At 57.3% G+C, this 14,200-nt stretch overlaps 2 protein-coding genes across 2 annotated transcripts in view; one reads left to right on the top strand and one right to left on the bottom strand.

Moving 5' to 3' along the window:
• Window positions 1-453: 453 nt before the first annotated feature.
• Window positions 454-12,068, top strand: EAH_00040890 (hypothetical protein, conserved; the record flags this gene model as incomplete). The annotated part of the gene is made up of 9 exons (XM_013395206.1): window positions 454-927; window positions 1,080-2,522; window positions 2,793-7,645; window positions 7,902-9,234; window positions 9,540-9,749; window positions 9,880-10,720; window positions 10,917-10,990; window positions 11,160-11,288; window positions 11,535-12,068. 9 exons carry the CDS (start codon window positions 454-456, stop codon window positions 12,066-12,068), a joined length of 9,891 nt encoding a protein of 3,296 aa, XP_013250660.1.
• Window positions 12,069-13,617: 1,549 nt separating this feature from the next.
• The window catches only part of EAH_00040880 (elongation factor 1-alpha, putative), a gene marked incomplete at both ends in the record, with an annotated part of 2,562 nt that continues 1,979 nt past the window's right edge, over window positions 13,618-14,200 (bottom strand). The window contains one exon of the mRNA XM_013395205.1: window positions 13,618-14,200. This exon is cut by the window's right edge and continues 236 nt beyond it. Within this exon, the coding sequence (XP_013250659.1) occupies window positions 13,618-14,200 (583 nt within the window).

Raw genomic sequence — 14,200 nt, 5'->3', positions numbered from 1 at the left:
GCTGCTGCCGTGGCTGTGGGTGCGGGTCGGCAGCAGCAGCTGCGGCTGCTGCTGCCAGGCGCGCATGCAAGGCCTGCTGCTGCTGCTGCTGCTGTAGCTGCTGCAGCTGCTGTAAGTAAGGCTGTTGTGGCTCCACAGTAAAAACACTCAAAAAGCTGTTTTAATTCTGCTGCAGCACTTTGCTGCTGCTGAGGCTTCCACTGCGGACACCTCAGCAGCAGCAGCAGCAGCAGCAGCAGCAGCGTCTGGTGTCCTTGCTGCAGCATATCGATTCCCCTTCGTGGGGCTTTGTTTGGCGCTCAAGGAAGCTGCAATAGATTGAATAAGAGTGGCTGCTGCAGCTGCTTTAACTGATGCTGCTACCGCTAGCAGCAGCAGCAGCAGCAGCAGCAGCAGCAACAGCAGCAAAGGGAGCCTCAACGGCAGCATTGCAGTGTACGCACACCACACACCATGGCCACCGTGGTGGTGCCTCAGTCCCAGCCTGCTGCTGGGAGCAGCCTCTTCGGCAGCAGCAGCAGCAGCAGCAGCAGCAGCAGCAACACCAACAACACCAACGGGGCCTCAGGAGCTGCTGCTGCGAGCACAGCGCCGGCGGCTTCTGCTGCAGCACCTGCTGCTGCACCTGCTGCTGCAGCGGGAGCTTCTGGTGCCCCTAGTGGCGCGAACTCCTCCTCTACTGAAGCAGCAGCAGCAGCAGCAGCAACAGCAGAAGCAGCAGCAGCAGCAGCAGGTCCCAGCAGCAGCCGCAGCAGCCGCTTAGGGCCTTGCTGGGGGGGACGTCGCTATCAACGTTTGTATGAAGGAGTTGTGCTGCCCCTTATAGCAGCTCTTGAGGAAGCTCCAAGTGCGGAGCAGCAGCAACAGCAGCTGCAGCAGCAGCAGCAACAACTTCTGCTGCAGCAGCAAGGCGATGGAGTGTTTGATGTGAGTGGGCCCTACTTGCTGCTGCTGCTGCTGCTGTTGCTGCGTGTGCTTCTGTTGTTGTTGTTGTTGCTGCTGCTGCTGTAGACACCTGATTAGTATTCGTTTGTTCTTGAGTTCTGCTGCTGCTGTTGCTGCTGCTGCTGCTGCTGCAGGGAGAGCCTCAGTTTGACTTGGGTGTATGTGCGGAGGAGCAGCAGGGAGATGCAGCAGGAGCAGCAGCAGCTCGTCTGCGTGCACTGGAAGCGGAAGCCCTTGAGGCTTTGCTGCAGCAGCAAGAAGGGTTTGCTGCTCCGCTGCAAGTAAAAGAAAGGCTGGGGCCTGCAACGAAGCAGACGCAGCAGCAGCTGCTGCTGCTGCTGCGAGAAGAGCTGCCTGGCTGGCAGGTGCTTGCTGCTGCTCTTGATGAAGTGTCTGTACTCCTCAACATGGATGCTGGGGAGTGTGCTGCTCTGGCTTACGACGCCGTTGCTGCAGCAGAAGCAGCAGCAGCAGCAGCAGCAGCAGCAACAGCAGCACCAGCAGCAACACGACAAGTCCTCTGGAGCCCGCTGCTGCCGCTGCATGCGCTGCAGCAGGAGCAGCGCTATCAGCTGCTTTGTTTGCGCGCGTTAGCTGGTTTGCTGCACCCCCCTGGAGAAGCAGGACTAGACGCAGCAGCAGCAGCAGCAGCAGATGCAGCAGCAGATGCAGCAGCAGCAGAAAGGCAGCCCAGAGTTGTTCTTGTGTTCTTCTGCGAGTTGCTGCAGAGAGGTTTAATTGATTCTCTTATAGAAAAAATGGAGGCCTTGCTGCGGTCTGTAGTTGCTGCTGCAGCAACAGAGACATCGCAGCAGCAGCAGCAGCTACTGCTGCAGCAGCAGCGACAGCAGCAACAGGCCCTTGCCGTGCAGAGCGCTGCTGCTACTGCAGACGGGGAGGGTGCTGCAGCAGCAGTTGTAGCGGCTGCTGCTGCTGCTGCTGCTACAGCAGGGATTGAAACAGAAATAGCAGCGCTTATGCTGCAGCACAACATCGAGTGTATATGGATGATAACAGATTTGCTGCTGCTGCTGCTAAGCAGCTTCCACGCCTCATCCCAGCAGCTGCAGCGGCTGCTGCTGCTGCTGCCGCACATCATATCTCCTGCTGCACTTCCTGCTGGCCGTCGTGCTGCTTCTGCGCAGGACTTCGACTCGAGAACCCAGCAGCAGCAGCAGCAGCAGCAACAGCAGCAGCAACAACAGCAGCAGCAGTTGGCAGTACCGGCGGATCAGCAGCAGCAGCGGGGACAGCAGCAGCAGCAGCAGCACAAGCCGCAGCAGCAGCGGCAGCTATCCACCCGCATTTGTGAATTAGTTTTAATTATTCTGCAGCCTAAGTTGCTGCGGTGGGTGGTGCCTTCTGTGAGCCTGCAGCAGCAGCAGCAGCAGCAGCAGCAGCAGCAGAATATGCTGCAGCGTCTAGAAGAATTTAAAGCCCCCACCCTCACAGATTATGGGTTGCTGTCTCCTGCTGAAGAGATAGCAAATCTTCAAGCAGCAGAGAAGCAGCAGCTGCAGCAGCTAGCAGCAGATGCTGGCAGGACCCGCACGCTCATACAAACGCTGCAGCAGCAGGTAAGAAACCGCAAGTTCTGCTGCTGCTGCTGTTAGTGCTGCTGCTAGTGCTGCTGCTCACTTTGATGCCGCTGCTGCTGTTGCGCATGCGGATTATGATGCTGCTGCTACTGCTGCTGTTGCTGCTACTGTAGCTCTTGCTGCTGCTATTGTTGCAGCAGCAGTAGCTGCTGCTGTTGCTGCTGCTGTAGGTGCGCATCACGCATATCGTTTGCTTGCTACTTACTTCACTCTGCTGCTGTTGCTGCTGCTGCTGCTGCTGCTGTTTAGGGACGAAGCTTGTGGCGTACAGGAGACGGCTTGGAGTGTGTAATGGATTTCGTTGTAAGCGGTGTTTTTTGCGGAGACAGCAGGCGTGCTGCTGCTGCGCTGCTGCAGCGTCCTGTGCTGCTGCAGCTGCTGCAGTGCTTCCTGCAGCCGCTTGCTGCAGCAGCAGATGATGAAGTCGCTCAGGTGTCTCTGCAGCTGCTTCACCAAATCCTTACTCTTGCCTTTGGGGGCCCCTCAGATCTGTGGTCTGTCTTGATGCAGCACCAGTTAGGCACCCGCAGCAGCAGCAGCAGCAGCAGCACAGCAGCAGCAGCAGCGGTAGCAGCAGCACGGGCTCCTGCGAGGTTCGCTGAGGCCCCTCTTCTTGTTGAGGCGCTGCAGCTTATATCTTTGCTTTGCCGCATGCATCCAGCAGCAGCTGGGGTGTATGTGGAGCCTGTTGTGCTGCTGATGGATGTGTATGGGGTGCAGCAACAGCAGCAGCAGCAACAGCAGCAGCAGCAGCGGGGCTTGCTTCAAGCTGCAGCAAACGCAGTAGGCGTGCTGCTGGATGTACACCCACCATTAGAGATTGCTATCTTCGATTGCTGCAGCACTCTCTGTTCTTGGGGGGGGTTTGTTGTTGCTCAGCGTCTCTGCAGCAGCTTGCAGACAGCAGGGCCTCTGAAGCTCAGCAGGCTGCTGCTGCTGCTGCTGCACCAGCTGGAAGCAGCAGTTCGAGGGCAGTATACAGCTCTGCCGCAGCAGCAGCAAGTGCTCTTCGACGGAAGCCACGTTGCTGCTGCAGCACGAACAGCAGCAGTAGCAGCAGGAGGGGGCCTCCTGGCTGCCACTCCAGGCGCTGCAGCAGCAGCAGCAGCAGCAGAAGCAGCAGATGCTTCTGTGCTGGAGGCGGGGCGTGCATACCCGAAGGGTCTCCTTGCTGCATTTGATGCTGCTCTGTCTGTGCTTGCAAGCTGCAGCAGCAGCTGGCTGCTGCTTCCGCTTCCTGTGTCGCCTCCTTTGCTTCCAGAGTCGCTCTCCTGGAGCAGCAGCAGCAGCAGCAGCAGCAGCATTGTGGGGCCCCCTCACCGTCCCCGACATGCACTTGATCTAGTCTATACTGTTCTTCATCTCTCTTCTTCTACTAACTTTGTGCAGCTGCATGCAGTAAAGGCTGCATGTTTACATTTGCTGCTGCAGCGCAGCCCCAGCAACCCTGCTAATGCATTTGCTGTGCTGCTGCAGCTGGGGGGCCTTATCGATTCTCTCCGCCTTGATTTTGCTGCTGCTGCTGCTGCAGCAGATGCAGGGAGACTCCTTATTACATTCTTCACCTGCGTTACGCTGCTGCTGCAGCGAGTAGGCCTAAGGAGACGGTATGATGCTTCTCTGCTGCGCTTCTGTCTCGCTCTGGAGCAGCAGCAGCAGCAGCAGCAGCAGGTGCAGCGCTTGGGAGAGCCCTCTGTGGAAGGGGGAAGTCCTGGGCTCGATGCAGCAGCAGCAGCAACAGCAGCAGCAGCAGCTGCTGCTGCAGGGACATCCCAGACAGACAGCAACGCAACTGCTGCCGCTGTTGCTGCAGCGCATGCAGCAATGCTGAAGCTCTGTGCATTCACATTTGAGGTGTATGTACAGGTATTTGCACCGTCTGCTGCTCGTCCTGGGCAGCAGCAAGGGACACAGCAGCAACAGCAGCAGCAGCAACAGCAGCAGCAACGGCAGCAGCAGCAGCAGCAGTTTGTTCAGCCAGATCTCCCCCGCTGCCGCTACTGGCGGTTAGGGTTGCTGCTGCTGCGCACTATAAGAATGTTTCTGCGGGGCCCTCTGCCTGCTGTTGCTGGCTGGTCTGCTGCTGCTTCTGCTGCTGGTGCTGCAGGAGGAGCTGCAGGAGGAGCAGCAGCAGGAGCAGCAGCAGGAGGGGATAAGAACACGGCGGCTGAGGCTCTGTCTCCTGTTGCTGCTGCTGCAGCAGACCTGGCAGCAACAGCAGCAGAACCGTTTAGCGATGCCCAGACAGTAGATTGGAGGCCTGCTGCATTCGCCTTTATTCATTTTCTTACACCAGACTCAGCAGCATTTGCTGCGCTGCTGCGGCTCACTTGTTCGGGGGCTGCTGCTGCAGCTGCTGCTGCTGCCTCTGCTGCTGCCTCGGGTGCTGGGGCAAGCAGCAGCAGCAGCAACAGCAGCAGCAGCAGCAACGGCGATGACGCCCCTGCTGCAGCACACTACAGAGAACGCTGCTGCAGCATGGGGATGAATTTGCTGCGGCTGCTGCTGCAGCGCGACCTGCTGTTTATTGAGGTGTACAAATGGCGTGTAGGTGCAGCAAGAGCAGCAGCAACAGCGAAAGCAGCCGCAGCAGCAGCAGCAGGGGCCCCCGGAACAGAAGAATTGCATGCGTTTGCTGCTTCGCTCCCGTACCTCTGCAGCAGCAGCAGCAGCAACAGCAGCAGCAGCAGCAACGGGATTGTTGAGGCCTTCGAGCTGCAGCCGCTGCATGCGCAGCTAATACTGCCGGCGGTGGCTTTGGCTGCTTCTCAAGCTCCTGCAGCAGCATCCAGAGCAGCAGCAGGAGCAGCAGGACGGGGAGAGTTGCTGCCTCCTTACTGCTGGTATATTTGTTTGCTGCTGCAGCCGCAGCAGCCACTGGCAGTGCAGAAAGCTGCGGTGTATGTGCTGCTGCAGCTGCAGCAGCGTGCCCCAGAAGACCTTGCTGCAGCATTAGCAGCAAACCCGCTGCCGCTGCAGCAGATGCGTGCTGCTGCAAGGGCAGCGCTGCTAGAAGATGCAGCAGCAGCAGACCAGTGGAGCCAGCAAGCAGCAGCAGCAGCAGCAGCAGCAGCAGCAGGAGGGGATGAAGCCCTTCTCGATCCCCTCACCTCCAGCTCTCTAAGCACTTTCTTTTTGTCGGCACCTTCACAGCAGCAGCGCAGCAAATGGCTGCAGCTTCTGAAGCAGCTGCGGGAGCAGGAGCAGCAGCAGCAGCAACAACAGCGATTGCAGCAGCAACGCCTCCTACAGCAGCAGCAGCAGCAGCAGCTTCAACTCGCGCAGCAGCACATAAACACTCCCTCTCCTAGAGGCCGCATTTCTGCTGCTGCTTCGGTTTGTGGTGGCGACCGCCGCAGAAGCCTGCAGAGCTTCCCTGGAGGGGAGACAGAAACAGCAGAAACAGCAGCAGCAGCAGCAGCAACAGCAGATGAGGAGACAGGCAGCAGCTGGGATACTGGGGGGGCACAAGCCAGGGCCTTCTTCGAGTCGGAGCAGCGCAGTTTCTTCTTTAATGAAGTGCGTGAGATTGATGATTGCTGCAGCAGCAGCGCATGCAGCTGCTCCGAATGCAGCAGCAACAGCAGCAGCAGCAGCAGCAGCAGCAGCAACAGCAGCAGCAGCAGCAGCAACAGACGGCAGCTACCTGCCACTTCTTCAGCCACCGCAGTCCCCATCTGTGCTGCGCTTGATGAGCGCTGGCAAGCAATAGAAGACACATTAATCGAAGCAGCAGATGCAGCAACGTGGACGGCTCTAGCTCGGTGCATAGCGTTGCAGCAGCAGCAGCAGCAGCAGCAGGGACAACAGCAGGGACAGCAGCAGCAGCAGGGGAGGAGCCGGAGTTCTTCTTCACTGAGCAGCGCGGAGCAGCTGTACGGACCTGCAGCAGCAGCAGAAACAGCAGCAACAACTCCTTTGCTTTCTGCTGCTGCGATTGAGATGGCGCTGCTGCTGCCGCTGCAGCCGCGAGCAGCCTGGCTGCTGCCTCCCTGGTCTCCCCCGCAGCAGATCCTTGTGGGTTGTGCTGCCTGTCTCCCTGCTGACGCTGCTGTCTCTAGATATAGCAGCGCATCGATTCGTGAGTTGCTGCTGCTGCTGCTGCTGCAGGGTGTGCAGCAAACGTGCGGAGAAGGCGCAGCACTAACTACTGTCCCCTTCCCGTTGCTGCTGCTAGGCCTAGCCTTCAGCAGCAGCAGCAGCAGCAGAGGAGGAGCAGGGGGGTTGTCACCTTTCGGGATAATGCCGCAGTGCAGCGAAGGTTTGCTGCTGCCGGCAGCAGCAGCAGCAGCAGCAGCAGCAGCAGCAGCACTGGAGCCGTTGCAGCAGCTACACTGGGGCCCTGGATCCCTCGACCCTGAGTGCAGCGTTGTTGCTGCTGTTGTTGCTGTTGCTCAGCAGCCTCAGCATATACCGCTGCTGCAGCAAGATATAGCAGATCTTCCTCCGCATACAGTTAATGCTGCTGGCCGCTTTATAGGGGAGACAGAGAGGCTGCCTATGTTAGCTGGGTTGTATACGCAGGTATGCTGCAGCGTTGCTGCGCTGCAGCTGCTGCAGCTACTTGCTGCTCATTCACAAACCTCAAAAGCAGCGCTTCATGCAGTTGGTTTTCTCTGGCCGGAGCGTTATCGCTTCTTAGAGCAGCAGCTGCTGCTGCAACAGGCAGCAGTACCGCTGCTGCTGCGGCCCCCGCTGCTGCTGCTGCTAGCTGCATGCACGCAGCTATGTCGCCTCGACGTGCAGCATGCTGCAGCGCGAGCAGCAGCAGCTACCACCAACGACACCAGCAGCAGCAGCAGCAGCAGTGGAGGCGGTGCTGCAGCAGTATGGAAGCAGCAGCAAAAGGCCCTAGAGAGACAGAGAAACCAGCAGCTAGGACGTGTTTGCTGCCTGCTCATTAGTGCTGCTAGGCAGGGACAGAGAGATATTTTATCAGGGCTGCAGCGGCTGTTGTTCTTCTTCGTTGAGGCGGTTGATGCTAATCCAGAAGACCAGCAGCTGAGTCTGCTGCTGCAGCAGCAGCAGCAACAGCAGCAGCAACAGCAACGCGCACTAGAGCCACTTTGCTGGGAGGGACTTGAAAAGCAGCAAATGCTGCCGTCAGTCAAATTAGCGAGGAGGGAAATGCGCAGGTGAAGCTGCTGCTGCTGCTATTCTTGCTGCTGCTGTTGCTGCTGCTGCTGTTCTTCCTGCTGCTGCTGTTGCTGCTGCTGCTGCTGCTGCTGGTGGCAGGGTCGTTTCTCTAGTAGCGGAGGTACCCATGTTGCTCTCTAGCGACCAGGCATATCTGCGTGCGCTGCGTCTTCTTATTGCTGCTGCTGCTGCTGTTGCTGCTTCTTCTGCTGCTTGTTGCAGGCTGTGTGGGGTGCTGCAGCGGGCGCCGAACGGTAGGGGCAGCAGCAACGTGTGGCTGCTGCTGAGCCCTGATTTGTTTTTGCTGCATGCGCAGCGGATATTAAGGGCTGGGGGGATCCTACCTCCATCGGGCTTGCTGCAGCAGCAGCAGCAGCAGCAGCAGCAGGTGTATGCAGCAGCAGCAACTCTTCTCTGGATAGAGCTGTTTAGGAAGACCTATCAGTCTTCACTTAGGGCGGCGCTGTACTCTGCACTTGGGGCCTTACCCGAGTTAGCTGCTGCTTGCTTCGAGCTGCAGCAGCAGCAGCAGCAGCAGGAAGCGTTGCCTCTGCTGCAGCAGCAGCTGCTGCCACGCGCATCAGCAGCAGCAGGCGGCCTCAGCAGCAGCAACTGCGGCATCCTCGCTCAGCGAGCAGCAGAAGCCCTCGATAGCTGCTTCAGCAGCGAAAGGTTTTGCTGCTACAGACCTCGTCAAGTGTACGGAGTGGTGCTGCTGCAGCACTTGCTGCTGCTGGCGTGGGGTGTACAGGCAGCTGAGAGCAGCAGCATGCAGTCGAGGGCCTTTCCCCTACAGCAGACGCAGCTTATTGTGCTGCTGCTTACGGATATGCTGCATTTGCTGCCTCCTGCTGCTCGGGCTCTGCTGTACAGCAGCTTGCAGCTGCTGCTGACGCTACCTGCTTCCAGCCAGCAGCAGCAGCAGCAGGACCAGGAGCAGCAGCAAGAGCAGCAGCAGCAGGGCGAGGGAACAGCAGCAGCAGCAGCAGCAGCAAGTGCTGCTGCTAGCCCCATCTGTGCTGCTTTCATTCAGGAGCTGCTGGCTGACGAGGAGCGCTACCTCACGTTGCTGCTGCTGCTGCTGTTTGATTCGAACCAGCCGCAGAGCTGCAGAGACAGCAGCAGCAGCAACACCCCGAAGTGGTGGGTGGAACAGCAGCAGCAGCGGCCGCACCTCCGCGGTGTACAGACAGCTGATGACCCCACATGCGTTGAGGTATTCGGTATTCGCTGCTGCCTTCCTCTTGCTGCGCTGCGGCTGCTGCTGCTGCTGTTGCAGTCCGTGCTGCAGCAGCAGCAGCAGCAGCAGAGCGGCGGGGGCCCCTGGCGCTCGAATTCCTTGCTGCCCCGAGAGCTGCTTCTCCAGCCTAAATTCAGCAGCAACAGCAGCAGCAGCTCAGACGAGGCAGCAGCAGCTCCTGTCGTTGCAGCAGTGGGTCATCTCTTCCTTGTACACCTTTCGGGTGTACAGGCACCTCGGCAGCAGCAAACTTGGCAGCAGCAGCAAAACAGCCTTCCACGCGCAACTTGTCAGCTGGCGTCGCTCCTCTGCTTAGTGCGTCTCATCGCTGCTGCTGCTGCTTCTGTGCTGCTGCTGCTGCTGTATTGCGGCCGCTGGTGCTCTGCTGCTGCTGCTGCTGTGTTGCTTATGCTGTGGTGCTACTGCTGCTGTGTTGCTGCTGCTGCTGCTGCTGTGTTGCTGCTGACTTGTCTTCGCTATTTCGGTGCTGCGGCTGCCTTTGCCGCTGCGCGCGTCGAGGCTTTTGCTGCTGTTGCAGTTGCTGCTGCTGCGCTTGTGTGCTGCTGCTGCTGTTGCTGCTGCTGCAGGACCATCACTTTGCGTGGGGGCTTCAATCTCAGCGTTTCTGGAAGCAGCAAACAGCCCTCGATTTGCTGCTGGGGAGTCCGCTGCTGCAGGAGCAGGCGCGGCTGCAGCCGGTGCTTCCGCTGCTGCTGCAGCAGCAGCAGCAACAGCTCTGCTGGTCTGCTGCTGCTGCTTCTTCCTTCGGAAGACTCGCAGTGCTACTGCCTCCCCTGGGTCTCCTTGCTGATATGCTGAGGATCATTGAGGTACTTCCTGCTGCTGCTGTTGCTGCTGCTGTTGCTGCTGCTGCTGTTGCTGCTGCTGCTGTTGCTGCTGCTGGCAGGTGCAGGGCTTCTGCTGATTGCTTGTGAGTTGTTGCTGCTGTTCTCTTACCAGCTGGTGATGATGCGTGTGCTGCTGCTGCTGGTGCTGCAGCGGCTGCTGACTTGCTTTGCTGAGGGGCCTTCGATGCAGCTGCTGCAGCAGCTGCTGCTGTGGGTAGAGCAACATGCAGATTTGCTGCAGGCGCCGTTGCAGGTGTGCGTACACCTGGCTTCTTTGTGGCAGCAGCAGCAACTGCTGCTGCTTAACTCCTCCGCTGCTGCTTCGGACATAGATGCAGCAGCAGGAACAGCAGCAGCAGCAGCAGCAGGAGTGCCGCAGAAGCAGCAGACTGGAGAGAGGTCTCTCGCTACTACCGGCACCGCAACAGCAGCAGCAGCAGCAGCAGCAGATGAGCAGCCTGCAGGAGCTGCATCACCTTCCCACCTAGGATATGTAGGAGACAGTCTCCGTGGGCATCTCCTTTATACAGTGCTGCTGAAGCTGCTTCGGGTGTATAGGCACCTCCTGCATGCAGTCATAGACAATGCGCATGCAAGAGCTGAGGCCCCCCCGCTGCTGCTGCCACCGCAGCAGCAGCCTCTCCTTTGCTTCCATACTACCCGTCAGATGCTGCTGAAGGCGCTGCTGCTGCTCTGTGCTGTCTCCTTTGATGCTGTGGGGCCGGACGAGCTGCTTCTGCGACGCATGCAGCAGCAGCAGCAGCAGCAGCGGGGACAGCTGACGGCTGCTGGGACAGACTTGCTGCAGCAGGGCCCTGCAACGCAGCAGCAGCAGCAGCAGCAGCGTCCCGCCGCTGCACAAACACCAGAGCCTGCAGCGTTGCTGCTGCAGCAGCTGCTGCCTCATCCATCTCTCAAGTGGGCGTTGCTGCTGACAGGCTCAAGGGTCATTGGTGAGCAAAACTGCAGCAGCAGCAGCAGCAACAGGAACAGCAGCTACGGCAGCAGCAGCAATAAGAACAGCAGCAGCAACAACAGCAGCACAAGCAGCTCCATCAGCAACAGTAGCTACAGCAGCAGCAGCAACCTTGTCTGTAGGCTAGTTAGTTTTTGTGTGTTCTTTCTGTCTTGCTGCTGATGCCGCTGCAGGCAGCAGCATCGAGGCCTTCGCCCTGAGTTGCTGCGGAGACAGCAGCAGCAGCAGCAACAACAACATGGAAGCGGTGAGTGTCTCCTCTTGTCTTGCTGCTGCATGCACTGTCTACTTTTATGCTGCCCTGGTCCCTTTCCCCGTACAATCGTCTGCTGCTGCTGCACCTGCTGCTGCTGCTGCTGCACCTGTGCCGCTGCTGCACCTGTGCTGCTGCTGCGCCTGTGCTGGTGTGCGTACAGCTTGCGGCTGCTGCTGCTGAGGCCCTGCACACAGCGACATGCGTCGCTTTGCATGCGGCTGCTACGCTGCGGCTGCTGCTAGAAGCCCCGCCAGCAGCAGCAGCTGCTGCTGTTGCTGCAGAGCCACAGGTAGGCCTTTAAGCATGCAGTGTACCTACACCCCAAAACGCGCAGCATGGAGAGAATCTTGCTGCTGCTGCTGCTGTTGCTACTGTTGCTGCTGCTGCTTCTGATTTTACTACTGCAGCGCTTCCTTGCGGAGGGGCATCCGCTGCTGCTGCTGCTGCACCTGTGCTGCTGCTGCTGCGGAGACGCACAGAAACCGTTGCTGCTACATTGCTGCTGCTGCTGCTGCTGCTGCGCATGTGTATACAGGTTCTGCCGCTTGTTGTTGCGACGCTGCAGTGCAGTCTCCACTTAGTTGGGGAGTTGCTGCTGCGGGCTTTGGGGCTGAAGCAGCAGCAGCAGCAGCAGCCGGAGCAGCAATCGGAGCAGCAGATGCTGCAGCAGCTGCTGCAGCGGGGTCAGCGCGTGGAGGCTTGGCCCCGTGCGCTGCATGCAAATGCAGCAGAGGGATTTGCTGCTGCTGCTGCTGGGTGTAGCGTCTATGGCGCTTCGGGGGTGCAGCAGCCTGCAGCAGCAACAAGCAGCAAACTGTCTTCCCTGTCTCCTCTGCTGCCGCAGCTGCTGCAGCAGCTGCCGTCGCTGAGGCTGCTGTGTCTCCTGGCTAGCCGCAGCAGCATTTGTGATTCTCCTCAGCAGCAACCGAATGATTCTGCTGCTGCTGCTGCTGCGCAGTGCAGCAGCAGCAACAGCAGCAGCAACACCTCCGGAGTGTACATACAGCAGCACGAACTCAGCAGCATCGCTTTCTTTGCGGCGCGCCTTGAGTCGATAGTTGGTGTTTAGCTGCAGCAACAGCAGCAGCTGCTGCAGCAGCAGCAGCCGTTGCTGCTGCGGATTGGGCAGCTGCTGCTGCTGCAGCAAGGAGACCGTCTTTTGTTGCTGCAGCACACTTTGGTGTGTATGCACATCTTTGTCTATACTAGCAAACTCAGCAGCTTTAAATGCTGTAAATAAGATATTATTTATTTTAATTATTAAATTAATTTAATTGTTTATTTTATTTATTTATTTATTTATTTACTGCAGTGGCGTCTCTACTATTTATTTTATCTGAAGACATCATTTATTATTATTTTATTTTTTATTTATATTTATTATTATTAGACATCCACCAGCAAAGCAGCAGCAGCTGCTGCTGTTGTTGCTACTGCTGCTGCAGTTCCTGCTGCTGCTTCTGCTGCTGCTATTGCTGCTGCTGCTGACATAGGGTCTGCCTTTAGATATTTTTGCTGTTTCGTCGCCGTTGCTGCTCTGCTGCTGCGTGCACAATCGAATGCTGCTGCTTTTCCTGCTGCTGCTGATGCTATTGCTGCTACTGTCGCTGCTGCTTTTGCTGCTGCTGCTGCTGCTGCTGCTGATTATTGAGGGGCCAAGTACTATAATAACGAACAGAAGATAATAATAGTAATAATAAAAATATAATAAAAATAACGTAATAATAATAGCATTAATAATATAAAGTATTGAATAATAAAAGAATAATATTAATAAGATTAATAATATAATAATGATAAAATAATAAAAAACAATTAATTAACAAACAAAGTTTTTATTAATGAAACTGCTGAGGCCCCACACTGCGGTGTCTGCGGAGACACCCGAAGTCATTTGTTGAGGGGCTCAGGGTTTCTTACTAGAGGTGCTGTACGTACACCCGAGGCTAATCAGCTAGCTAGCTAGCTAGCTAGCTGCTAGACACTACCTAAAGCTAGCCACCTAGCTTGTTAGCTAGCTAGCTGCAAGAAACTACCTTCAGCTAGCTGCGACGGCTAGGCATCTAGCTAGCTAGCTAGCTGCTAGTTCCTACCTGCAGCTAGCTGCAAGACACTACTTGCAGCTAGCTGCGACCGCCAAGCAGCTAGCTAGATAGCTAGCTAGATAGCTAGCTAGGTAGCTAGCTATCTAGATAGATACATAGCTGGCTAGCTAGCTATCTGCAAGGCAACACCCGCAGCTAGCTACGGCGGCCAAGCCGCTAGCTGAGAGCAATTCATCGCCGGGTAGCTGCTGCCTGCAGCAGCAGCTAGCTGCTGCTGCCGCTACCTGCTGCTGCCGCTACCTGCTGATGCCGCTAGCTTTTGTTGCAGGTAGCTGCTGCTGCAGTTAGCTGCTGCTGCAGCTAGCTGCTGCCGGTAGCTGCTGCTGCAGCTAGCTGCTGCCGGTAGCTGCTGCTGCAGCTAGCTGCTGCTGCAGCTAGCTGGTGGCGGCTCGATCCCTCAGACACCGTCAGAGACGGAGAAGAAAGCAGCTCTGTCTCCTCAGTGTCTCTTTATTGTTTGTCTCCTTGGAGCTGTATATTATATTATTTATTATATTATTTATTATATTATTATTATATTTTATTATTTGCTGCTGTTCCTACTATGAGACCCGCTGCTGCAATTCTGCGCCCGTCTCGAAGTATGATGCGGCTAAGGATTGACGGCTGCTCCCGCTTCTCTCCTGCTGCTGCTGCTGCTGCTGCTGCTGCCTTGTGCTGCTGAGGAGCAACGGGAAGGAAGGCGAGGGGTTGGGCAGTTTCAATAACAGCAAACCCAGAAGACCCTCTAGGAATAAAACGCGGTGCTGCTGCTGCACGCTTGCTGCTGCTGCTGCTGCTGCTGCTGCTGGTTGCTGCTTCGGTGGGGGGCGGCAGCAGCTGCAGCAGCACACCTGAGGTGCGAGCCGTGTGTACATACACCTCAAACTTGCGGCCTGGAAGCAAAGGGACCTCTGCATCAACGCACAGCAGCGAGACCTGCAGCAGATGGTGTGTCTGCAGCAGCAGTTTGCTGCAGCAAAGAACTGAGCCTGCTGCTTCTGCTGCTGCTGCTGCTGCATCATCCACAGAAGAACACGAAAATACCCCTTGAAGCACGAACTGCCCGCTGCTGCAGCTGCCCACAAGATTACTCTCGCTGCTCCCGTTACTGCTG

The sequence above is a fragment of the Eimeria acervulina genome, genomic scaffold (assembly GCF_000499425.1).
Source record: "Eimeria acervulina Houghton genomic scaffold, Eah_scaff506, whole genome shotgun sequence".
In the NCBI taxonomy this organism is placed as follows: Eukaryota; Apicomplexa; class Conoidasida; order Eucoccidiorida; family Eimeriidae; genus Eimeria; species Eimeria acervulina.
Note: the sequence above shows the minus strand (reverse complement) of the source record. Positions and strands in the feature narration are given on the sequence as shown.